This window comes from Bactrocera dorsalis, chromosome 2 (assembly GCF_023373825.1).
Source record: "Bactrocera dorsalis isolate Fly_Bdor chromosome 2, ASM2337382v1, whole genome shotgun sequence".
NCBI classification, from domain to species: domain Eukaryota; kingdom Metazoa; phylum Arthropoda; class Insecta; order Diptera; family Tephritidae; genus Bactrocera; species Bactrocera dorsalis.
Genome location: NC_064304.1, coordinates 63,289,893 through 63,317,273, shown reverse-complemented (window position 1 = coordinate 63,317,273; position 27,381 = coordinate 63,289,893). Strand labels below are relative to the sequence as shown.

The 27,381-nt window shown below is 38.4% G+C and overlaps 3 protein-coding genes and 1 long non-coding RNA gene across 5 annotated transcripts in view; 3 read left to right on the top strand and 1 right to left on the bottom strand.

Moving 5' to 3' along the window:
- The window catches only part of LOC125776669 (uncharacterized), a 532,635-nt gene that overhangs the window by 443,419 nt on the left and 61,835 nt on the right, over positions 1–27,381 (top strand). The gene's annotated exons all lie outside the window — the stretch shown is intronic.
- LOC125776132 (dynein axonemal heavy chain 7-like) lies at positions 13,458–23,835 on the top strand. The gene is made up of 6 exons (XM_049447012.1): positions 13,458–13,566; positions 13,640–13,798; positions 13,862–14,389; positions 22,417–22,525; positions 23,524–23,680; positions 23,736–23,835. Exons 3-6 carry the CDS (start codon positions 13,901–13,903, stop codon positions 23,833–23,835), a joined length of 855 nt encoding a protein of 284 aa, XP_049302969.1. The 5' UTR covers positions 13,458–13,566; positions 13,640–13,798; positions 13,862–13,900.
- Positions 24,324–25,934, bottom strand: LOC125776820 (uncharacterized). The gene is made up of 3 exons (XR_007421996.1): positions 25,347–25,934; positions 24,919–25,285; positions 24,324–24,851 (listed from the first exon to the last, which is right to left on the bottom strand). It is a non-coding gene; the product is annotated as an uncharacterized LOC125776820 (long non-coding RNA).
- LOC115065890 (LINE-1 retrotransposable element ORF2 protein) overlaps positions 25,948–27,381 on the top strand; it is a 247,603-nt gene continuing 246,169 nt past the window's right edge. The window contains exon 1 of one of the 2 annotated variants that reach the window (XM_049450146.1): positions 25,948–27,007. The gene's annotated coding sequence lies outside the window, so the exon portion shown is untranslated. The remainder of the gene's footprint in view (positions 27,008–27,381) is intronic. The other variant, XM_049450141.1, reaches the window with a different exon arrangement.

The following is a 27,381-nucleotide window of genomic DNA, read 5'->3' as shown; positions in this document are numbered from 1 at the left end:
AAGCGTTGCTCGTTAGTAAGTCTATTCATGATGAAATGTCAAAGCATACTGAGCATCTTTCTCTTTGACACCATGTCTGAAATCCCACGTGATCTGTCAAATACTAATGCATGAAAATCCTAACCTCAAAAAAATCACCCGTTACTAGTGAATTCGATATATCGTTCGTTATTATGCATAACGAAAAGTTACAGAAACGCACTGCAGGTCCTTCTCCACCTGGTTTCTTCAACGGAGTGGAGGTGTTCCTCTTCCTCTGCCAAGCGGGTACTGCGTCAAATACTTTTAGAGCTGGAGTGTTTTCATCTATTTGGCTAGGGGAAGCGTAGCCACTGTCTTTTAATTCGCCGAACTATGTCAATGTCGGCATATATCTCAAACAGCTCATCGCTCCATCGAATGCGATATTCGCCGTTGCCAACGCGCAAAAGACCACAAATCTTTCGCAGAACTTTTCTCTCGAAAACTCACAGCATCGACTCATCAGTTATAGTCATCGTCCCAGCCTCTGCACCATATAGCAGGACGAGAATTATGAGTGACTTATAGAGTTTGGTTTTTATTCGTCGAGAGAGAACTTTACTTCTCAATTGTCTACTCAGTCCGAAGTAGCACCTGTTGGCAAGAGTTATCCTGCGCTGGATTTTCAGGTTGACATTGTTGGACGTGTTTACACTAGTTCCAAGATAGACTAAATTATCTACAACTTCGAAGTTATGACACATTACACATTATGTTGTTGACAGGAGATCTTCCGTCTTGCCCTCATTCACTGCCAGACACGCCTGCTTCGCTTCCTTATCCAGGTTGGCGAAACCAGAACTAACGTCGCGGTAGTTAAGACTAATGACATCAATATCATCGGCATACGCCAGCAGCTGTACACTCTTATAAAATATTGTACCTGATCGATTAAGTTCTGCAGCTCGAATTATTTTCTCCAGCAGCAGATGGAAGAAGTCGCGGGATAGGGAGTCGCCTGTTGTGAAACCTCGTTTGGTATCGAACGGTTCGGAGAGGTTCTTCCCGATCTTGACGAAGCTTTTGGTGTTGCTCAACGTTAGTTTACACAGCCGTATTAGTTTTGCGGAGATACCAAATTCAGACATCGCGGCATAAAGGTAGCTGCTTTGCGTGATGTCAAAGGCAGCTTTGAAATCGACGAAGAGGTGGTGCGTGTCGATTCTCTTTTCACGGGTCTCTTCTAAGATTTGACGCATGGTGAATATGTTGATTTTCCAGGCGTAAAGCCTCACTGATAAGGATCAATCACACAATACGCTCGATAGATCCTTATATGTGATGATTATTAGACTTATTCAACGGTAATTGGTGCAGATTGTGGGGTCTCCCTTTTTATGGAGCACATTTAATTTCCAATCATTGGGCATGCTTTCATGCCGCCTTATTTTACAAAGAAGCAGATACTCGGCCAGCTTGTCAAGCTTTTCGTACTCCCCCCTTTCAGCCTCTCTCATTTTTTGTCTGCAAATGGCTCTCGTGTCCCTCTTCAACTCTCGGTATCTATCCATCACTAACTTGTTGTGGTCGATTGTAACCTTGCGAGGTAGGCAGTTTGTTTTTTAACCGCTGCGACACGAAATTCCTCATCGTACCAGCTGTTCTTTTGCATTTTCCGAAAATCAATGGTTTCGGTTGCAGCTGTACGTAAGGAGCTTGAAATGCTGTCCACAGTTGTCTTATACCGAGCTGTTGACGAGTGCTCTCAGAGAGCAGGAATGCAAGTCGAGTCAAAAACCGTTCGGCTGTCTGTTTTGATTGCAGCTTCACGACGTCGAGCCTTCCTTGTAATTGTTGACATGTGTTTCTTGGCTGCCAAAAGATAGTGGTTCGAGTCGATGTTAGGACCTCGGAGCGTACATACGTCTAAAACACTGGAGACGTGCCGTCCGTCTATCACAACGTGATCGATCGGGATGGTGGCTTTTTGATCCGAAGGCAGCCTGGTATTTGGTGAATTTTCCTATGCTGGAATCTTGTACTACAGATAACTATAATTTGGAGCCCGACGAAATCGATCAGTTTTAACCCATTTGGAGATGTTCCTTGTCGAGGCTGAATTTACTGACTGTTGTACCAAAGATACCTTCTTTGCCCGTTAAAGTCGCCAAGCGCTCATAGGTGCGCTCCAAGCGCTTATAGAAAGCTGCGGGGCGTGGGCGCAAATCAGCGATATGTTGAAGAACTTCACTTTGATGCGGATTGTTGCTAGACGTTCATCCTCCGGAGTGAATGACAATACTCGGCTACTTAGTCTCTCTCACCACGAATCCCACACTACCCATAGGATACTTGGTCAAACACTGGAAATCGTGAGCTGCTTTAGCCATATGTAAAATAATAGTTTCTGGCCACTCCCAAGTGAAGGGCGATCAGAGAACTTTCCTCATTTGCGTGAACTTCTACACATGACTCCAAATTCCATCTTTCTTCAAACTTCCAGTTAACTCAGTCAGTCTGATGCTATTCGCTGAAAGACTTCTTCTAGATTTTTCAAATGATCATCGAAACTTTTTCCCATGATGATAATGTCATCAAGATACACCAAACATGTCTTCCAGTTGAGTCCTTTTAACACATGTTCCATCAGTCGCTCGAACGTTGCAGGCGCATTACATAACCCAAATGGCATCACAGAGAATTCCCATAGCCCGTCGCCCATACTGAAAGCGGTCTTTTCACGGTCACGTTCATCAATCTCGACTTGCCAATATCCACTTTGTAGATCTAATGTAGAAAACCATTTCGCTCCAGACAAGGTGTCTAATGTATCGTCGATTCTCGGTAGAGGATAACTGTCTTTCTTTGCGACATCATTCAACTTTCTATAATCTACGCAGAAACGGGTGCTACCATCTTTCTTTTTAACTAAGACTATAGGTGAGCTCCATGGATCTATTGAAGGTTCGATTACACCGTTTTTGTGCATGTCTTCAATAATTTTGTTAGCATCCTCACTAAGGTGGGCCAAAAATTAGTTTATATTTTATTTTTCGTAGTTACCATGAAAATCTCATTCAACATGACTAAATACAAGTCCTGGTAAAATCTGAGCTCTTTATATTAATATTAAGAGGTGCCTCATCGACATTTTCGATTTCCCATATAAATTACATGGAAAAAAATCATTTTTTTTTGTAGTGGTTATTGTGCGGAGATTTTAATGTGCACGCGATGGCGGCCAGTAGGGATGGTAAACTCGATTCCGATACTACTCGAGAATCGAGTTTTCTCGTTAAATAATCGATTTTTAAAAATCGATCTTCAGTAGTCGAAGTGGATTAAGAATCGGTTCTTGACATTCGAAAAATCGATTATTTTACGAGAAAACTCGATTCTCGAGCAGTATCGGAGTCGAGTTTACCATCCCTACTGGCCGCCATCGCGTGCACATTAAAATCTCCGCACAATAACCACCACAAAAAAAAAATGATTTTTTTTCCATGTAATTTATATGGGAAATCGAAATTGTCGATGAGGCACCTCTTAATATTAATATAAAGAGCTCAGATTTTACCAGGACTTGTTTTTAGTCATGTTGAATGAGATTTTCATGGTAACTACGAAAAATAAAATATAAACTAATTTTTGGCCCACCTTAATCTTCACGTTTTGCTAATGGAACCCTACGCGGAGCTTGTCGGATTGGTTTAGCGTCTCCGGTATTTATGCGATGTTTGACAATGCCGGTTCTTCCTGTGTTGTTTCCTTCGTTTGCAAATATGAATGCGTATTTTTCTAATAGTTTTTCTGCTTTTAATTTTTCATTTCCATGCAGTTCGTTCAGCAAATTGTTTAGGAGTGTAGGACTTATCTGCTGTGGCTCAATAATAGGTTTCTGTTGTGACCGTTCGCATCGTGCTATTGCACTTATATTCTGGCACTGTCCAATTACTGCTCCTTACTTCAGACTTATAGGCGTGTTGAATTCATTCACTACTCTGACCGGAATGGTGCCGTCTTCTCTAGTTTTCACAAGCGTTCTTCCTACCAATATGGGTGTATCTATTTTTGTTGGTTCCACAATCCACAATTCTTCAGTCCCACCTCCTCCATTCACTTTAGCCCAAACAATCGCCTCAGATTTTGGTGGAATACTCTGATTATCATCAACAATCACCCTCTTACTTTCAACGTTGGTCACATATCCGGTGATTATAGGCATCTCCATGTTCTGGCAAAACAGCATTTGCTTGTTTAAATCCAAAGTAACCCCGTGATCAATCATGAAATCTTCTCCCATTATAATTTCATCCGTGATTTCTGCTACGATGAAGGTGTGATTAACTTCCAGGGTACCAATCATCACTTCGCAAAACACTTTTCCCGCGACAGCTGCTTCCTCCCCGGTGGCCGTTCGAAGCTTGCAACCGACTAATGGTTCAACCGTTCCTCTTACCACATCCGGTCTGATAATTGAATGTGTGGCACCAGTATCCAAAGTAAGCGTTGACAGTCGTCCATTTGAACTGTTCCGTTTTAGTTTAACGACATGTGAGATGTGGATGCTCCGTCCTCGTTATCTGTTGGTTGTTTCCGTTTTGATGGGTTTACTTTTATATTGCAATTTCGGGCAAAGTGACCCGCTTTTCCACAGTTGAAACATCTTCCTGTTGTATTTACTCGCGGTGCAGCAAGTGTCTTCAGAGTCTTCAATATTTCTTCCATCAGCGCCGGTTGTTCCATTTCAACCCTTTGTACTTTGTGTGCTGGTTTACTTAGTAGGGAAGCTGTTTCCTGTGTGAGGGCGTGCAAAACCGTTTCAGCAAACGTTCTTTTTGGCAATGCATATGTGGCGCGTTTGGTGTCACATCACGAATTCCATTTATGAAACATTGAATTTTTACCCTCTCAATGTAATCCACAGGTGCATCTGCATTTGCCAAATGAGCCAGTCGTTCTATTTCAGTTGCGAACTCTTGCAATGACTCGTTCATTTTCTGACCCCTATTTTGCAGTTCGATCTGGTATATTTGTTTCCGGTGCTCACTACCATATCGTCTTTCTATCGCACTCATCAATGCCTCATAGTTGTCCCGTTCACAGTCTGGAATAGTCTGAAGGATTTCTGCCGCAGGCCCTTTCAATGATACAAACAAGGACGCCACTTTGTCCGCTGCATTCCAGTTATTGGCCATTGCTGTCTTTTCAAACTGAACTTTGAAAATTTGAAATGGAATACTTCCATCGAATGTGGGTGCCTTCAATCTTTGATTATTTGTTGATGGTGCAGGGCCATGTAGTTGCAGTTCTCGCACACGATTACTTAACTGAAGAACTTCTGATTTTAAATTTTCTTCTTCATTTTTTAAAGTGCTTAATTCGTCTTCAAATTTTGAAAATTTCTCTTGCACTTGTGTATTATTTTCTGTAATATGTTGTACCAAACGCCTTTCTAACTACGTATTATTTTCAGTCATTTGTTGTGTAAGGCAAGACTTTAACTGTCATGTATTTTCTGCTATTTGCTGTGCCAGACGATTTTCTGTTTGCACTGCATTTTCTGTATTTTCAGCTATTTGCTGTGCCAGACGATTTTCTATTTGCTTAATAGCCATAATAATGTTCGTTGTTCTTCTACTTTTTCTTCTACCTTTGTAGAAGTTTCTGGCCCAACAAATTCGAACTCGTCCACATTAATTCCATCCGCTTCCATTGCTTCACGTAATCGTGCCTGCAGATCCGCCTTTTGCCCGCTTACGCTCCTCCAGTTCAGTTTTTAATTTCTGAATTCTCAATTCTCCGAATTTAACCATCTTGAATTTGGATTATTTAACAATCCCACTTCTGACACCAATTGTTACGATTTTACTGCTTGCTAGTTTACTTTGCTAGGTTCGTATCTCTGGATTGACGAATAAAACCAAAAACTGTTTAATTCAATTCAACAACTCTTTATTTTACAACTCGTCTACACTATAACAGTTTACTCTTAGCACTGATTGATTACGTTGGCGCTGCCACGGCTTATATAGCCACGCACTCCTCGCTGATACCGACGTGTCCTTCTAGAATATTGCGTCTGGAAATTACAAGAACATAATGCTATACGGCGCCAAATGCAGCTAAGCAGACAGCAGCGGCGCCAGACTCAGCAATTGTTTAAGCAGGCGCCAGATGTCTATTGTTTCGACAAGCAGACAGCCGCGGCGCCAGATGTCTACAACAAGACAAATGCTATCCCATATACCTACAGCTATTGTTCATAATAAGGGATGCATATAGCAATACAAATACAACTTAATACTACTTTTGTAACAATATTATTGAGTGCATTCATATAAACGGTGAGTCTTAAATTGTTCAAATGTGTGCTCAGTTTTTTAACGAGTCGTTGGTGTTTTATATCGTTTACAGGCTTTAATTGAATTAAATTGGCTTTATTCGAATTAAATTGTCAAAAAAGGGTAAGTTTTGAACTGTTGAAGTGAAACACATATAAGTATATGAATGAGTGTTTTTTCATCTGCAACAAGTTAGGAAGTACTAAGTTCGGTGACAACCGAACATTTTATACTCTTGCAATTTGCAAAAATCAAAACCAGGAATATACTTTAAGATGTAAAACCAATCATATAGAATAAAGTCAGCCGGATGTTCGAAAATTCTGATATTAGTTATGTAGGGGCTAAGTCAAGTTTGCGTTCAAATTTATCTATTTTAGGCACAAAGATACACTTTTATGAAGAAAACACATCCTCTTATTTTCATTGGGATAACTCACATACTGGACGATATGTGCAGTATACACCCGCAAGTTCGAGATTCTTTATAAATACATGGGGGCTAAGAGAAGTATTGGTCCGATTCAACCCATTTTTGACATATAGACATACCATTATAAAAGAATGATTATCCTTTAATTTTAGTTATATACATAGGCTGCTATATATACGAGTATTTCTGGACTAGGCAACACTAAGTGTTGCCAGGTGCAATCTGACATTTCCATTGGAAATTTTGACATTTTTTAGCATAACATCACGCAGAACATTTTGTCATTTAATCGTGAATTGTTTTATTTACAGGGAATTAAAAAATTCATCTCGGCCAAAAAATGGAATTAACTCGTGAACATTTTCGTGCGATCATTTTTCACAACTTTCGACGTGGATTATCACGACAAGAGTGCATCGATGAACACTGTGAGAAACTGTTACAACGAATTCAATCGTGGCCGACGCTCGCTCAAAGACGTATTCCGTGAAGGTCGTCCAAAAACAGCCGTTGTGCCAGAAAACACAGATAGAGGCATGCCTATGCATTTCTGCCACCAGCATACATTCGATGTTGCATGAACACCTGGCCGTAAAAAAGGTTTGTTCTCGTTGGATCCCGGCCAATTTGACAATCGCTCAAAAAAAGGCTCGTGTGGATTGGTGTAAAGAAATGCTGAAAAAATATGATCGCGGTGCTTCAAAGGACGTTTGTAAGATCGTCACAGGGGACGAATCATGGATCTATGCGTATGAGCCCGAAACAAAACAGCAATCGACCGTGTGGGTCTTCCAAGACGAGCCAAATCCAACGAAAGTTGTTCGTGGAAGAAGCACTCCGAAGCAAATGGTCGCCTGTTTCTTCGGCAAAACTGGTCATGTGGCGACTGTTCCGCTTGAGCAACGTAAAACGGCCAATTCTGAGTGGTACACCACCATTTGTTTGCCTGAAGTCTTCGGAGGAATTCGAAAAACGAACAAGAGAAGACGAATCATTGTGCACCATGACAATTCGAGCTTTCACACATCAGCTCAAACCAGCGCCTTTTTGACCGGCCAAAACGTCGAATTGATTGGTCATCCGCCGTACAGCCCTGACTTGGCACCCAATGACTTCTTTTTATTCCCACACATCAAGAAAATAATACGTGATCAACGATTTTCGTAGCTAGAAGATGCTGATGAAGCATTCAAAAACCATGTTTTAGAGGTGTCTCAATCGGAGTGGAAAAAGTGCTTCGAAAATTGGTTTGAGCGCATGCAAAAGTGTATAAATCTTGATGGAGAATATTTTTAAAAACAATAAAACAATTTTCGTTGATAAATATTCCTATTTTCATTATTAGGCCAGAAATATGTATATATAGCAGCCCTCGTATCACACATGGACCGACATCTTCTATCAAAAGTCAACCATAGGTACCGGGTCTAAATATTCGGTACCTAAGGGCTTGAACAATTTTTATTGGATTTTAAAAATTTTAAACCATAAGGGGACGCGCACTAAGGATATTATTCGTGCAACTCAAACTCGGTGAAAAGATTCAATGTCTCTGGCGTATTTAGTTATGGATTTATCGCGCTTTTAGTAATTTTTAACAGTACCGTACAGTGATCGGAGTTATCCTCCGATTTCATTCATTTTCATATTGTCGGTAAAAGTTTTTATAAGTCTGTAATCAGCAAATTTCGTTGATGTAGCTTTAGTGGTTGGGGAGGTATATACATTAAAAGTATATTAAACTTATTAGAGGGAGGGCCACGCCTACTTTTTGAAAAAATTTTTCCTACAGGTGCTTCTTGCTACTATGTACCAAATCACGGCTTTAGATCTTAATGCAGTACTTAGTTATGACACTTTATGTGTTTTGGGTTAATGGCGATTCGTGGGTGTGGCAATTCTCCGATTACGCCCATCTGCGAACTATATTTTTTTTGTACTAAGGTACCCACATGCCAAGTTTCATCGAGATATCTCAATTTTTTCAAGTTACAGCGTGTACGGACGGATAGACAGAAAGTCTACCGGATTTCAACTGTTCTCTTCATCCTGATTATTTATATATGCATACATACATACCCCTATATCTATCTAGATTAGTTTTAGGTGATACGTACAACCATTGGATGAACGAAACTACATATAATACTCTGTAGCAACTGGTTGCAAGAGTATAAAACCACATTGTGTTTATACGGGTGTTTTATTATTTTGTAACAGATACAATTTCTTTCTGTGTATTGTTTTTTGTATGAAACGCGCACAAGCTAATACATAGCGGCGTGAACGTAATGCACGAAATAGATCTGTTGACCCTGCACTCAAACTTGGACGGCGATCGCGAATACGTCGTGCTATTTTGTCTGAAATTGTCCGTGCTGCTTTTGATTACAACAGTCAGATTGATTATATAGGGTGATTTTTTAAGAGCTTGATAACTTTTTTAAAAAAAAAAAACGCATAAAATTTGCAAAATCTCATCGGTTCTTTATTTGAAACGTTAGATTGGTTCATGACATTTACTTTTTGAAGATAATTTCATTTAAATGTTGACCGCGGCTGCGTCTTAGGTGGTCCATTCGGAAAGTCCAATTTTGGGCAACTTTTTCGAGCATTTCGGCCGGAATAGCCCGAATTTCTTCGGAAATGTTGTCTTCCAAAGCTGGAATAGTTGCTGGCTTATTTCTGTAGACTTTAGACTTGACGTAGCCCCACAAAAAATAGTCTAAAGGCGTTAAATCGCATGATCTTGGTGGCCAACTTACGGGTCCATTTCTTGAGATGAATTGTTGTCCGAAGTTTTCCCTCAAAATGGCCATAGAATCGCGAGCTGTGTGGCATGTAGCGCCATCTTGTTGAAACCACATGTCAACCAAGTTCAGTTCTTCCATTTTTGGCAACAAAAAGTTTGTTAGCATCGAACGATAGCGATCGCCATTCACCGTAACGTTGCGTCCAACAGCATCTTTGAAAAAATACGGTCCAATGATTCCACCAGCGTACAAACCACACCAAACAGTGCATTTTTCGGGATGCATGGGCAGTTCTTGAACGGCTTCTGGTTGCTCTTCACCCCAAATGCGGCAATTTTGCTTATTTACGTAGCCATTCAACCAGAAATGAGAAATGATTATGTAGACCATAAATCGGACGTAAAGCGCGAAACACATTTCGAACCGAACACTGATTTTGGTAATAAACTTCAATGATTTGCAAGCGTTGCTCGTTAGTAAGTCTATTCATGATGAAATGTCAAAGCATACTGAGCATCTTTCTCTTTGACACCATGTCTGAAATCCCACGTGATCTGTCAAATACTAATGCATGAAAATCCTAACCTCAAAAAAATCACCCGTTAGTACGAACGAATACATTGGAATGATGGACGCAATTTGTCCACAATGTGATCTGGCTAGCTTTTAAGATGAAACGCCCGGGATGTGTTGTGCTAATGCCAAACAGGGTTTGCTAGCTTAAAAAACTCCACCCGAACCGTTGCATGTATTCACTAATTTTTGGGATATCTCAAACGTCGAAGCTGTTTTGAGCTATGTTCAACAATACAATTTGCTAGAAATTATTATACTATTACAACCTGTTGAAGCTATACTTGAGTAAAAATTGAGATATCGTGATGAAACTTGGTACACGTATTTCTTGGCTCCATAGGAAGGTTAAGTTCGAAGATGGGTAAAATCGGCCCACTACCACGCCCACAAAATGGCGAAAACCGAAAACCTATAAAATGTCATAACTAAGACATAAATAAAGATATTAAAGTGAAATTTGGCACAAAAGATCGCATTAGGGAGAGGCGGGCGTGGCGCCCCCTTACTAAGTTTTTTGTACATATCTCGGAAACTACTACAGCTATGTCAACCAAACTCTATACAGTCGTTTCCTTCAGGCATTTCCATATACAGTTCAAAAATGGAAGAGATCGGATAATAAACACGCCCACCTCCCATACAAAGGTTATGTTGAAAATCACCAAAAGTGCGTTAACCGACTAACAAAAAACGTCAGAAACACTAAATTTTACAAAAGGCATAAGGAAGCTGCACCCAGGCTTTCTTAAAAATTGAAAATGGGCGTGGCGTCGCCCACTTATAGACCAAAAACCATATCTCAGGAACTACTAATCTAATTAATTTTACAGCAAAATAAAAAATATGTAAATGACGGATAATGAAATCTCGATTATCACTTTATCATGCGAGAGTATAAAATGTTCGGTGACACCCGAACTTAGCCCTTCCTTACTTGTTTCTTTGTGGTGTCAATGACCGCTCTATTCTTTTTTTTTATTTTTTACTTTCGCAGTATATTGGGCATCTTTGTGAATACAAGGTTTATCGCAAAAGAAACAAGACTGTTAAAAAAACAACAAAAAATTAATATTTTTTAAAAGTTATATTTTTTTATTCAAAGTAGTTTCCTTGTAGTAGTTTCGATACAGCGTTTAGCCCGGTCAATTAGCATTTCAAATGAGTGTTTAAGGTCATTTTTCGGAATGCTCTTGAGAATATCGGTCGTCGCCTTTTGGATAGCTGAAATATCCTGAAACCAGTGTCCTTTCATGGGCAAATTAAGTTTTCAGGTGAGTAGGGTGAGTGGTTAATGGTTAATATGCAGTTTTTGGTCAAAAAATCAGTGACAAGCGTCGACCGATGACACGGCGCATTATCGTGCAACAGGCGCCAGGACCCTGTCTCACGGTATTGTGGTCGAGCACGACGAATGCGTGACAAAAGACGCTTCATAATACCAAGGTAAAACACAGCATTAATCGTTTGGCCAGGTGGGACGAACTCTCGGTGTACAAACCCTCGGAATCGTAAAAACAAATCAGCATTGTGTTTATTTTTGACTTCTGAAAACGACTTTTTTTCGGTGATGGCTCTCGTCCTCACGACTTTCATAGAATCGCTTAAACCAGGGAGGGGCACATTTTTAGCCCGCAAAGTTAGCAAAGTGCGCACGGGGGCTAGATGAGGGAAATATCACTTTACGGAGAGAAGGGCATAACAAGTTGAGAAAAATTGCGAAAAAAATGAATTACATTCCTCCGTAACTTGATGTTCATCGCAGAGTGGTTGCGGCAATACTGACATTGTACACAAATTTAAGGGTGGAAGTTTACTTCATATCGGAATTGTACAGTTGTGTGAACAAAAAGGGGTAAACATAATTTGCAGGGTTTAGAGTTTCGCATTAAAATTTGTTTTTATTTACCTTTGCATGGTGGGAAATTTTAATCACTGTTAGGTAAAAATATATATATGTTATGTTATGTATCTAAAAACAATTTTATTTAATAAGAAAACAGCATATTTTAAAACTTCACAAAACCTTATGGTTGTTTCTATTTTGTTCACACCACTGTACATGTGATAGATCAGTCAATGGTGGTGGAAAATACGTTGCTCTCATTTGTAAACGTGGAGTGGTAAAACGTTGCTCTCACTTCCCTCTTCATGTTTGCCCGCGATGATCCCCTCACCTAGCCCTCAAAATGTGCACTCGTGCCCGAACGGGCAAAATGCCACTGAGGGCTAATGTGCCCATCCCTGGCTTAAACCACTCATGCACATTACTACGGGATAGCACTGATCACCACAAACTTTTTTCATCACTTAAAATGTTTCACAAACGTTTTCCTAACTTTAAAACAATATTTAATATTTGCTCTTTGTTCATAATGCATTTTAAATGATTGCCATTCTCTGAATTCGCCAGAGAATTTGTGTGTTTCTAACTTCAGCTGCTTCCATTTTTCTTCTCTTTCTTTCAAGTTGATTCCTCTTTGTTTATTCAATATTCGTATAATGTATTTGGCTTCATCAAGTAATTCGTCTGTTTCGTCATCAATATACGTCCTGTTGTACATATATGTCAATTCATTTATATTTTGCTCCACGAGATTCCATAAATTTTGTATACGATTTTCAAGTGCAGCTTCTTCGGCAATATATATATTTGATTTTTCTTTTTCAATAATAAATCTAACTTTTTCTAATCTTTTTTTCAATTGTTTGCAATAAAAGGTCTATTCCGTTTTCGGTTAGGCTGTACGCTCTTGCCCCTGTAGCCATCACTTTGGACTTTCGTTCGATTTTGAACATGTTGTATTTTTTGAGTATTGTCTCTAGTTAAAGTTTTCTGTCTCCCTCCTTTATTTTCTTTATTTTTCTCCTTCCTGCCTATGTTTTTCTTCATATAGGTCATTTTTAGTTGGCTGAGCACTCTTCTTAGGCTCGTTAATCTTGCCTGTATTTTCCTTCATACAGATCTTTCTCTTGCCTGAATTTTCCTTCATACAGGACTTTTCTTGTATTTTCCTTATACAGGTCTTTTTCTTTGGCTGAGACCATAATCCGGCTCGAAGGACCACACGTTTGAATTATAAAATCAAACTGTTTGATTTGTAAGATCAAACTTTAAAACTTAAATAAGATTGTTTAGAGCCTCACCACTGGTGGGGGGGAAATAAAGATCTTATTTGAGCTGAGAACTATTTCATTCTACGAGAACTATTTTAGCCTGATTTTATTTGGAGTTTTCACCTATTAATTTTAAGAACTATCTTCACTATCTTAATATGTATGTACATATGTGTGCATGTTCATATGTATATAGCACATTGTTGATGGTACATGGTATGGGGGTTTCAAGTGCACATGCACATTTGAATTCAATTGCCTAAATGCTTATCAGTATGTGCAATCAATTTCGCTTACTTACTGGACACTCGAGATCACTGAGTGCTTCTTCTCCGACGCGCCCGTACCCAATTTACGCAAGTATTTGACACTTTGTAAATCGCAGGTAAATTACCTGAGACTAATTTATAGCATATTATACTATAATAACATGATTATATTTACATACACAACCGCAGATTGCTAAAATTGTTGATCTTGTGCGAGGTCATTTGAATGCGCAGAATAGGATCACGCTGGGAGCTTTGGTGGTATTAGATGTACACGCGCGCGATGTGCTCGCCGAAATTGTCGAAAACAAAGTTTCAGATGCTAATGATTTCCAATGGCTATCCCAAGTGAGACGCTTTCGCCTACAGTTTTTATTAAGTAAATTCTTCTATATCTTTCCCTGTTTACAGCTCCGCTACTACTGGGAAGATAATAACTTGTACACACGCATGATTAACAGTTCCCTCAAATATGGCTATGAGTACTTGGGGAATACGACACGACTCGTAGTTACACCGCTCACAGATCGTTGTTATCGTACGCTCTTTAGTGCACTGAATTTGCATTTGGGTGGCGCACCCGAGGGACCTGCGGGTACAGGCAAAACCGAGACCACTAAAGATTTGGCTAAAGCCGTAGCCAAACAGTGTGTGGTTTTCAATTGTTCTGATGGCTTAGATTACCTTGCGCTGGGCAAGTTCTTCAAAGGGTTGGCTTCGTGTGGCGCATGGTCGTGCTTCGATGAATTCAACCGTATTGATCTGGAAGTGCTATCCGTTGTGGCCCAACAGATACTTACCATACAACGTGGCATTAATTCGGGTAGCCCTACTTTGGTGTTTGAGGGCACCACACTGACATTGGATCCCACATGTGCGGTCTTTATTACCATGAATCCCAGCTATGCAGGACGTTCAGAGTTGCCAGATAATTTGAAGGTATTTATAAATATACAGCGCAGCATGTTGTTACAGAGTTTTGTTCACCTGGAGCTAATAGCCTCATATAAATGTATGTATCCTTATGCGTTTATTTATGTATTTGCTTTGTACTGCTTCAACATTGGCGAAGATAAGCCTTTTCAATATATTTTAACACTGCGTATAAATATGTATATACATTAGAGTGGGTCAATTTGTATGGAGCAAAAAAAATGCACCAAGCGGTTATCAAAATCGTAAACTACGATGAATTCTAAGAAAATTTGACCAAGAAACCATGGCTCTAAAATCAAAACGGAGCCTCCGGTTTTTAACGAGAAACATTTCATTTTGTTTTTTTTTTTTTTCAATAAATGAAATGTAAAATAGTAACAACTACTGGAGCCGAAAGCATCAAGCTGTGACCGTACAGGTGCTGCTACACCTTCTCAGCAGCGTTCTTTTTGTGATGCATATCAAGTTGATCTTAAGATCTCTATATACTTGCAATTTTGAGAAAGTGCTCTACACAAATTTAAAACATTCAAAAATGTTATTGAATCTTTTAAGAAAACTAACAGTAGTGGTTATGTCTGGATTTGTTCGAAATGAAATTCCAACAGCTTTAGAAGCTGTATAGATAACGGTCTAATTTTGATGTTCAGCTTAATGTTAAACAAGTTTTTTATGAAATTGGCCATTAAATCATCAATACACAAGAAATGTAAAAGCTCATGGGTTTTGTAATTTTAAGAAATAAAACGTTGTGACCCTTAAAAATAAATTAGATATTTATAAAATAATAGTATTTAGATCGGGTTTTAAAAAGCTTCGGTGATCGGACGAGAACCGATGTATTCAGCGTGGTATGGTCGTTGGCCGCTGTGGTCGGTGTGTGTATATGTTACCTATCCACCCATAAAAATTAAAATAATAATAAATAAAATTCAAACTTTAATAGCTTTCATCTTCCGCGAAATCGTATTGCAGTTAACAATATCATTTTATATCTATATATAAAGCAAAAACTTAACTGTTAAGGGCCAAACAAAATATAATATACTTCTAAAGTTCAGAATTAATTAGTTTTAAGGTCTTGTTTGCTGACCATCCTAGATGTTGCGTTTCGACTTGCAACCGTGACTGCCATAACACCATTTTTTTCTATAGTTCGACGTGAAACGCTAGTCAGCAGAATGTTAGAATCGCGAAAATCAGAGGCACACACTTCTTTCTTGAGTAAAAACTTCTAACTGTAATAGTGTGTCAAAAGAATTTAAAACGATGGTTTCGGAAACAATTGTTTTATTAGTACATAATTCATCGGCGTTGCTTTGCTTTCTCTGAGTAGTTGATAAAATCATAGCAAACAAATAAAATTGAAAAAAAAAAACAAGTGCAAATCAAAGAAACAATCGACAGTGTAACAGAAATTGGAATGATTTGATTTTTTTTTTAATAAATGAAAAGGAAAACAGTAAAAACTACTAGAGTCGAAAACATAAAGCAGTGACCGTACAGAAAAATACCGTTATATGGGGGTGGCCGTAGTTTTTGCCCAATTTTAATCATTTTCATAATCTCACCTAACTAGGTACAATCTAAAATGTGTACCAAATTTAGTCGAAATCGATAAAGAAGTTCCAGAGATTTACATATGCACTCAAAAGTGGGCGGTGACATGCCAAAATTTTCATATTGTCGAATTTCTGGCTGCAATACAACACCGAATACCAAACTCAAGATGTTTCCCTTCAACAGTTATTAAAATTTCCGATCTTTAGTGTTTTCAAAAATTACCGTTATATGGTAGGTGGGCGTGGTTATTATCCGATTTCGATCATTTTCCAGATATCTTTTAAGTAGGCATTGTGTAATATGTATACCAAATTTGAACGAAATCGGTGGGGTGGTTCCAGAGATATGCATATGAACTCATAAGTGGGCAGTGCCACGCCCCCTATAAAAAATTTCTGTACTGTCGAATTTTCTGCTTAAATACAACATCGCATACCAAATTTGAGCAAATTAGCTTCGATAGCTACAAAACAAGCAAACAATCGACAGTGGAATAGGAATTGGATTTTTTTTTACAAAATACAATATACGAAATTTTCTCGCTAAAAACCGGAGGCTCGATTTTCATTTTAGACCCATGGTTTCTTGGGCAAATTTTCTTAGAATTCATCGTAGTTTACGATTTTGATAACCGCTTTGTCAAGAAAAAAATTGACCCACTCTAATATACATATATATTAGAGTGCTTCAAAAAATGTTTAGCAAGTAGTAGCACCTTATTCATATAGCCCAGGTAGAGCTCTAGGGCCACGCTATATATATGTTATCCCCTCGCTACCGGAAGGAAAACCACTTGATAAAGCACCTACATGCCTCCTTATTGGCACTCGGTCCTGAGTCGACCGATGTGGAGCTGTACTAAATCACATCGTGGGCTGAACGGGTCAATATTGCGACCGTTGATCCGCGCATTCTCCAACACTGGACAGACGCCCACCTTTTGCTCCTGACAATGAGTCAACGGAAGCGACCACCCAAACTCTCGATTACTGCGTGCACGCCGTGACACAGCCCACAATTCCAAGCAGTGGTCGGACTAAGGCCACTCTATTGGCCGCCGGCCGGATAAGGTCCTCGTAGCGGTCCTGGGTCGACCGATGTGGAGTTGTACCGAACCGCATCGTGGGCTAAACAGTTCACTTCCTCTAATGGCGTTAACTCTACCATGCCGGTATTTTTACATAAAACACATTGTATACATAATTTAAGTTTAGATTCATAACTCCTCCATCGCTTAAATTTAAAACCCTCCTGAGTTTAACTTCTTCTTCTTCTTAATTGGCGTAGACACCGCTTATGCGATTATAACCGAGTTAACAACCGCGCGCCAGTCGTTTCTTCTTTTCGCAACGTGGCGCCAATTGGATATTCCAAGCGAGGCCAGGTCCTTCTCCACTTGGTCCTTCCAACGGAGTGGAGGTCTTCCTCTTCCTCTGCTTCCCGCGGCGGCTACTGCGACGAATACTTTCAGAGCTGGAGTGTTTTCATCCATCCGTACAACATGACCTAGCCAACGTAGCCGCTGTCTTTTAATTCGCTGAACTATGTCAATGTCATCGTATATCTCGTACAGCTCATCGTTCCATCGAATGCGATATTCGCCGTGGCCAACGCGCAAAGGACCATAAATCTTTCGCAGAACTTTTCTCTCGAAAACTCGCAACGTCGATTCATCTGTTGTTGACATCGTCCAGGCCTCTGCACCATACAGCAGGACGAGAATTATGAGTGACTTATAGAGTTTGGTTTTTGTTTGTCGGGAGAGGACTTTGCTTCTCAATTGCCTACTTAGTCCGAAGTAGCACCTGTTGGCAAGAGTTATCCTGCGTTGGTTTTCTAGGCTGACATTGTTGGCGGTGTTTACGCTGGTTCCAAGACGAAATTATCTACAACTTCAAAGTTATGACTGTCAACAGTGACGTGAGTGCCAAGTCGCGAGTGCGACGACTGTCTGTTTGATGTCAGGAGATATTTCGTCTTGCCCTCGTTCACTGCCAGACCCATTTCTTTTGCTTCCTTGTCCAGTCTGGAGAAAGCAGAACTAACGGCGCGGGTGTTGAGGCCGATGATATCAATATCATCCGCATACGCCAGCAGTTGCACACTCTTATAGAAGATGGTACCTTCTCTGTTGAGTTCTGCAGCTCGAAATATTTTCTCCAGAAGCAGGTTGAAAAAGTCGCACGATAGAGAATCGCCTTGTCTGAAACCTCGTTTGGTATCGAACGACTCGGAGAGGACCTTCCCGATCCTGACGGAGCTTTTCGTGTTGCTCAACGTCAGTTTACACAGCCGTATTAGTTTTGCGGGGATACCAAATTCAGACATCGCAGCATAAAGGCAGCTCCTTTTCGTGCTGTCGAAAGCAGCTTTGAAATCGACGAATAGGTGGTGAGTGTCGATTCTCCTTTCACGGGTCTTTTCCAAGATTTGGCGCATGGTGAATATCTGGTCGGTTGTTGATTTACCAGGTCTGAAGCCACACTGATAAGGTCCAATCAGTTTGTTGACGGTGGGCTTTAATCTTTCACACAATACGCTCGACAGAACCTTATATGCAATGTTGAGGAGGCTTATCCCACGGTAGTTGGCGCAGATTGTGGGGTCTCCTTTTTTATGGATTGGGCAGAGCACACTTAGATTCCAATCGTTGGGCTTGCTTTCGTCCGACCATATTTTGCAAAGAAGCTGATGCATGCTCCTTATCAGTTCTTCGCCGCCGTGTTTGAATAGCTTGGCCGGCAATCCATCGACCCCTGCCGCTTTGTTGTTTTTCAGGCGTACAATTGCTATTCGAACTTCTTCATGATCGGTCAATGGAACGTCTGCTCTATCGTCATCGATTGTGCGTTCACTGCCATTCAGCAGGTTGGAGAAGTGTTCCCTCCATAATTTATGTATGCTCTGGGCATCGGTGGCTAGATCACCTTGGGGAGTTCTACAGGAGTATGCTCCGGTCTTGAAACCTTCTGTAAGCCGCCGCATTTTTTCGTAGAATTTTCGAGCATTACCCCTGTCGGCCAGCTTGTCAAGCTGCTCGTACTCACGCATTTCGGCCTCTTTCTTCTTCTGTCTACAAATGCGTCTCGCTTCCCTCTTCAACTCTCGGTATCTATCCCATCCCGCACGTGTTGTGGTCGATCGTAACGTTGCGAGGTAGGCAGCCTGTTTTCTCTCCGCTGCGACACGGCACTCCTCGTCGTACCAGCTGTTCTTTTGCACTTTCCGAAAACCAATGGTTTCGGTTGCAGCTGTACGTAAGGAGTTTGAAATGCCGTCCCACAGTTCCCTTATACCGAGTTGTTGACGAGTGCTCTCAGAGAGCAGGAGTGCAAGCCGAGTAGAAAATCGTTCGGCTGTCTGTTGTGATTGCGGCTTCTCGACGTCGAACCTTCCTTGTGTTTGTTGGCGTGCGTTTTTTGCTACACAGAGGCGGGTGCGAATCTTAGCTGCAACAAGATAGTGGTCCGAGTCGATGTTAGGACCTCGGAGCGCACGCACATCTAAAACACTGGAAACGTGTCTTCCGTCTATCACAACATGATCGATCTGGTTGGTAGTTTTTCGATCCGGAGACAGCCAGGTAGCTTGATGGATCTTCTTATGGTGGAATCTAGTACTACAGATAACCATATTTCGGGCCCCGGCGAAGTCGATCAGCCTCAACCCATTTGGGGAAGTTTCCTCGTGGAGGCTGAATTTACCGACCGTAGTACCAAAGATACCTTCTTTGCCCACCCTGGCGTTTAAGTCGCCAAGCACGATTTTTACATCGTGACGGGGTCATCTCACATAAGTGCGCTCCAAGCACTCATAAAAGGCATCTTTGGTCACATCGTCCTTCTCTTCCGTCGGGGCGTGGGCGCAAATCAGCGATATGTTGAAGAACCTCGCTCTGATGCGGATTGTGGCTAGACGTTCATTCACCGCAGTGATTGATAGAACTCGGCGACGGAGTCTCTTTCCCACCACGAATCCCACACCAAACCTGCGCTCCTTTATATGGCCACTGTAGTAAATGTCACAAGGACCTACTCGTCTCTGTCCTTGTCCCGTCCATCGCATTTCTTGGACGGCGGTGATGTCAGCCTTTGTTTTCACGAGGACATCAACCAGCTGGGCAGTGGCACCTTCCCAGTTAAGAAACCGGACATTCCAGGTGCATGCCCTCAATTCGTAGTCCTAGTCAAGTTGCTAACACAGGTTCGATTCTCGACAGAATAAATTTTTAATTTTTTGCTTTTAACATCGTATACTATACAAATAAATATTTTTCTTACTAATAGAAATTAAATTTATCACAGCAATATACATATACATAAGAAAAATATTTATTTGTATAGTACACGATGTTAAAAGGCATACATCTTCTATCCTATCTTTTGTATCTGCACATGCTCATATGAGTGTATGTATACTAGGGTGTGTCATTCTGAGGCAACCTTTTTTTCAACTGAAAAACAGGCTCAAAGCTTTCGAAAATGTGAAAAACAACGTCACTCAAAAGATTAGCTCTCAATATTAATATTAAGAGGTGCCTCATTCAAATTTTCTGTTTTCCATTTAAATAACATGGAAAAAAAATTATTTTTTTTTGTGGTGGTTATTGTGCGGAGTTTATTATATGTGCACGCGATGGCTGCCAGTGGGGATGGTAAACTCGATTCCCATTCTACTCGAAAATCCAGTTTTCTCGTAAAATAATCGATTTTTTGTAATCGATCTTCAGTAGTCGAAGTCGATTAAGAATCGATTCTTGACATTCGAATAGTCGCGTGTGTCGATTCTTGACACACATGTGAATAGTCGCGGGTCGATTTGCAAAGAAAGTAAATGAAGACTGACCAGAGAACTTAAAAGTATAGAGAAGGTGCAGGTTCGACTGCGAACATTTGATAGATTCAAATTAGGGAATTCACCGCATTTGTTAACATTCTAGGTCGGAATTCGCCTCGCAATTTTAACATTTTTTACAATTCTCTTACATATTCTAACCGAGAATATGAAGAGACAGAAATATATGTATTTATAAAATAACTTCTTTGATATTCCATAGGATGGAAATATGTATGTAGAACTTTTTTATTTTTGATTTATTATTTTTTCAAATTATTTAATATTAATTTGATCTTATTTTATAATAACTCATTTTAAATACATAAAAGATTTACCGAAACATTATGATGATATTTTCATGATTCATACGCAATGTACGAATGTAAGCAATTTCGTTTTGCCGTCGGCATTTCAATTTCTCATGCTTCATTTTTTGCTTTCAATCAAGAAATCGCTTGTATGTATGTGCAATATATGCCTTCGCGTTTTGCCGTCGGCATTTCCATATTGACATGCAAAAGTAATTATGTATTTCATTGTTTCGGTTTGGCCCAACTTTGTATATTAAAACAAGTGTCAATAATTGCGCCAAAATCAAATATCTTATATATTCAAACTTTACATAAAATTGAAGTGTCAAGAATTGCGCAAATTTTCATAAAGTTGGAAATTTTGCGCGAATAAGACGTGTGCGGGTTAAGTCGTGAATTTTACTTACATATATTAATAAATTTGAAAGTGCCGAAAAATGCGAAACAGAATTTCAATAAATTTAAATAAATTTAAGTAAATATATATGTATCTTCATTTATATTAAATTATCAATAAATTTTTTAAAAATTATTTGCCCTAGTTGTCTATTTTATTTTCTCACACATTTCAGCCGATTTTTGTATAGAAATTTGACCGGCGTAGAAGCAAAATGCGAAGCAATCATACATACATATATATATTATGTCGTTTACACATTTGTCTGTATGTTTGCGAAAGCAAATGTTCTACAAAAGCATATTTCTATACTTAAACAAAATTATTAGAACCATCGTATGTTTTACATGCATAACCAAACCATACTTAAAGGCCTAACTAGAATGTGCATAAGCTAGCTTAAACCAGCGTAAGCAACTGTCCGAATTAGAGGTGGAGAAACATCGAAGCGAACATCGATGACATCGATGTTTTCGAAACATCGGCAACATCGATGCTTAGCTAGGCAAAATCGATGTTTTTCCATCTCTAAGGCACATGGAGGAAGACAGTCGAATTGTAAGTACATATATCATTTAATTTCATTATAAATTATTAACAGAATATTATTATTTTAGTTATACTTGTTGGTGGTGTTGGCGTGAATGTGGTTCTACTTAAACATGGACAGGTTTATGAAAAGTAAGTACTAAATATCCGAATTTATCTTCAGAAAAGCATTGTAGATGAATTTCTGCAGAAAAGCACATGCACATTCACATGCATTTTTGCTTTTGCATTGAATAGGCATTAATACAGTTTAATTCTTACAGAAACAGCAAGCGAACAGCCAAAGCCTGATGAGGATCAAAAGAAGAGGAGGCGTGATGTTTCTATAGCTTGGGATCATTTTAAAAGAATTTATTGTATTAATTATATTTTAGATTACTACAGATGGCGACGCGTTTAAAACGTTAGCTAAAAAATACTTCTGCGTTCCCGCATCGTCGTGCGAATCTGAAAGAGTTTTCAGTAAAGCTGGACAACTTATAAGTGAGCGTCGCACGCGGCTATCATCGACCGTTGTCGATAAGCTCCTCTTCTTAAACAAAAACAAACATGTAAATAATATGTAAATATATGTATATAGTAGAGTTCGGGATAGTAAGTAAGGATAGTAAAGTAGGGATAGTAAGTAAGGATAGTAAAATAAGCAATAGTATAGTAGGGATAGCACAATATCCTAAAGAACTAATATTTTCTTTGGACCATGTATATATTGAAACATTGATATTAAATTTGTTTTTGTTTTTAGTTTTTATTTACAAACTAAGGATAGTACAATATACCAAAGAAGTGGGACATGAATATCATAAACAATTTTATTTTAATTTGTTTTTCGTTTTCTTTTTTATTTGATAAGTGATTAATAAAATGTATACTTTTTGTTGAAAATTTGACTTTTAATTTTTAAACATCACAAATAAAAATAAAGTTTAAATAAACTAAAATAACTGCTAATTTTTTTTATTTAAAATGTCGATGTTTCATCGATGTTTTCGCTAAAAACATCGAAAAAATCGATGCCCGTGAACATCGATGTTTCTCCACCTCTAGTCCGAATACACACAAAGTGTATGTTGCAACTATAATGTACTTAACATCAAGTTTCGTTAAGTTTTATCAAATGTCATTTGCTTACGGAAAATGCGAAACTCATCGCATTTTCCGTACGGAATCAGCTGTTTCGCTTTTTGTCAACTGATACACCATTTTGAATTTGAAAACAAAAAGAAAGAAAAGTTTTGTCAACAGATTTTAAATTTGAGTATGGAAGACGACGAGTGTTTTATCCAAACTTTAATAGAAAGTGTTCAAAACAAGAAATGTTTGTACGATAAAAGGGATGCGTTTTATTTTAATCGTATTAATAAAGAAAAGGCGTGGAAAGCAATCGCAGAACTATGCGGCAAAAGTGGTATGTATTAACACTGTTATAGAAATATATATTTTTGTATTATATATATTTTATGTTTGTTTCAAATTAAAAGATCTGGAATGCAAACATAGATGGAAGCTACTCCGGGAGCGCTTCTGCAAGGAGATGAAAAGATTGGAAGCTCCATCAGGTAGCGGAATGAGCTACCTAGAGGAATGGCGTTTTTTAAAACCGTTGATGTTCCTAAAAGACTCCGTCACACCGCGTCGGTAGGTACTTTGTATAGATTTTAATGTTTTTAAATATAAATTTTTCATTGTACAGCACTCGTGATAATGCAGAACCAAATACAGACTCAGTCTTGGAGTCATCATTGAATGATAGTTGCAATGAAATTTTATCGCCACCTCGCAAAAAAAAATAAAAGTCTGAACTTGGAAAGTCTCTACCAGAAACTTGGCGCAACTATGGAGAACTTGGAAAAGCAGATGGCGGCGCCGGCTGAGAGATGCGAAACTGATGAGGCCTTAATGACGACGGTTTTGTGTCTGATGCAAGACCTGCCAGTGTCGGTCAAAGACGGTTTCCAAGAAAGAATGATTTTGGAATTATATCGCCTACGTCGCGAAAATAGGCAAACAGAGAATTAAAAACGTTCTTGTCATTCAACCTAATTTCCTTATTTTTTAAAAAGCTTGAAGCATTGATTTTTTTTGTCTACTTTATATTTATTATAAGAAATATATTTATTATAAAAAGATGCATAAAATGCATGTACCTGAACTCTTTTGAGTAATTTAATAAAAACAATTGAATGAATTTAATTAAACCCCATTTAGTTTTATTAAAAAAGAAATAAGCAAGTTCGAAATCATGTTAGATATGTGATTTTAGAATATGTTTTAAAAAATGTTAAAAAAACTGCATAAGTTATTTCTAATTTCCAAAGAACTTCTTCCACCGTAATGATGCAAATTGGAAGATTGCATAATCGATGGAATATTACTTTCAACTTCTCTACGCCATAAACCGTCATGAAAATCACCATTAGAATCCTCCCAATCAGCATAGTTGCTTGCAATATACGAAGATGCATTTTCATTATTAAACATAATAAAATTATGTAAGGCAGCGCACACCAAAACAATTTTTTCTGCATTTTCCGGAAATAAATGTAATGTTGTTAGTAAAACTCGCCAACGCGCTACTAGTATTCCAAAAGAGTTTTCAATTGTGCGAGCTCTTGATAACCTTTTATTAAACACCTCTTTTTCATTTGGTAGCATTCCCCCAGGGTATGGGCGCATTAAATTTATCCCTAAGCATCACCAACGAAGAATTGTGGAGTTTTTAGTTGCGTATTTGGTAAGTTTTTCGCCGGAGGGATGGGAAGTTTGTGATTTAGCAACCTCTTTCCCAATCGACTCACTTGAAAAATTCCTTTACATGTAAAGAGAAACAATAATATTAATTAAAAAAACAAATGCACAAATATAAAAGTCCTCACCACCATCACTCTGACTTCCATATGCACCAATATCTATATAGGTAAACCGATATCGTGCATCACATACTGTTAACAACACAATAGAAAAAATTTTTTGTAGCAGAAAAATTGACTACCACTTTTAGGTGAGCATCGAATAGCGATATGCTTCCCATCAATAGATCCAACACAGTTGGGCATATTCCACAGTTCCCAGAAGTCTTGAGAAATTTGCTTGAAATCTTCTTCATTAGGCTCAGATACATAAACAGTGCTTAACTTCGTCCAAATGACTTCAGTTGTCTCCAGAATAATGCGCCTAACCGTTTCCTTCCCCAGTTGAAATGACCATGCCAACGATTGAAACGAAGTTCCTTGTGATAAATATCTTTAAGAAAAAGAAAAAATAATAAGACATAATAAAAATATATTAAAATGAACAAACTTACTGTAATGTCAAAGCTAATCGACATTCCGGTTGCACAGGCTCCCTCAACGAATTCTTTTTTAAAAAGGGCTCAACAAGAGTAAGCAAAAGTCCATATACTTGTGGCGTCATTCGCGTGTATATAAAAAAATCAGCGTGGTCAATTCTCTTCATTTCAAGGAATCGTACAAAAAAAACATCCTTCTTCCTCTTTCTGTTTATTTCCCTCACAGACCACGACCGAATTCTTTTATTTGTAATTTCACTAATTTCTGTCAATGTGCGTATTCCGTCTAAAACCGAATTAAGAATTTTGATCGTTTTTAAATATTTTAATTTTCTGATCATTTTGGCAAAATCCAAACGAAACAAAACCAAAACACAAATTGCTTATTGACACTTTCTTCTTCTGCATGTAAGCACATTATAGTCATTCAAATGTCTACTCTCCGTTCGTTATGCATTTGACAGGCTTTTCGTTCACATTTTGACAGTAACATACGGCAACGTATGCACATTATAGTTAGGCCTTAAGTCAGCGCAACCTAAAGGCCTAACTATAATGTGAATAAGCTAGCTTAAGCCAGCGTAAGCAACTGTCCGAATACACACAAATGTATGTTGCAACTATAATGTGCTTAACATCAAGTTTCGTTAAGTTTTGTCAAACGTCATTTGCTTAAGCAAAATGCGAAACTGATCGCATGTTCCGTACGGATTCAGCTCTTTTCTCTTTTTGTCAACAGATACATCGTTTTGAATTTGAAGATGGAAAACGACGAATGTTTTATACAAAATTTAATGGAAAATATTGAAAAAGGAAATGTTTTTACGACAAACAATATGCCTTTTCTTTCAATCGGGTGTATATAAAAAAATCTATATGATCAGTCCTCTTCATTTCTAGGAATCGTACAAAAAAACTATCCTACTTTCTCTTCCTGTTTATTTCCCTCACTGAACATGACCGAACTCTATTTTTTAATTTCACTAATTTCTGTCAATATGCGTATTCCTTCTAAAACAGAAGTAAGCATTTTAATTGTTTTTAAATATTTTAATATTCTGTTCATTTTTGCAAAATGCAAACTAAACAAAACCAAAACACAAGTTGTTTTTGACACTTTCTTCTTATGCATTTAAGCACATTATAGTCATTCAAAAGTCTACTCTCCATTCGTTATGCATTTGACAGGCTTTTCGTTCATTTTTTGACAGTAACATACGGCAGCTTATGCATATTATAGTTAGGCCTTAAGTGTCAATGGTGGTGTTGGTCGTAAGCGCTTGGAAAGTGAAGATGCTAACACAGGTTCGAACCTCGACAGAATAAATTTTTAATTTTTTGCTTTTAACATCGTATACTATATAAATAAATATTTTTCTTACTAATACGAGTAGAAATTAAATTTATCACAGAAATATTATGTCTATGTGTATTATGTATATTGCTGTGATAAATTTAATTTCTATTAGTAAGAAAAATATTTATTTGTATAGTATACGATGTTAAAAGGCATACATCTTCTAGCCTATCTTGTGTATCTGCACTGCTTGTAAAAAAATATATTTTTTCTATCTGTCAACGCGCAGAGAAAATGAAACACGTCGCGTCGACTGGATCGCCGGAGACAAAATCCATCTTTTATTTCCAAGTTACTAATATTTATACATTTACTTAAAGTTAGTACATATTGAAGTTGAGTTTGAAACAAAGAAAGTGTCAATTTACATTAATATCATATTCAGCATTTTTAGGCAGAACGTTAAGTGTTCTGTTTTGATTTTATTATGCCTTCTTGTGAGGGCTACAAATATTGTTTAGATGAGAATGGTTTATTCTAATGTGAACGGAAAAAGTATATCGAATTCTATTTTAATTTATGAGGCCGCACAACTACAAAGTGTAAAGATTCAATATTGTTTACAGTTATGGTCAAGTGGCTGTGTGGAGGCTGTCATTAACTCCCCCCTTCCTAAGATTAATCGTCCCCGATTCACTATTATTTTGAGTTAATTTATGTATTTGAACTAAAAGAGTATTATATTTGACTTCT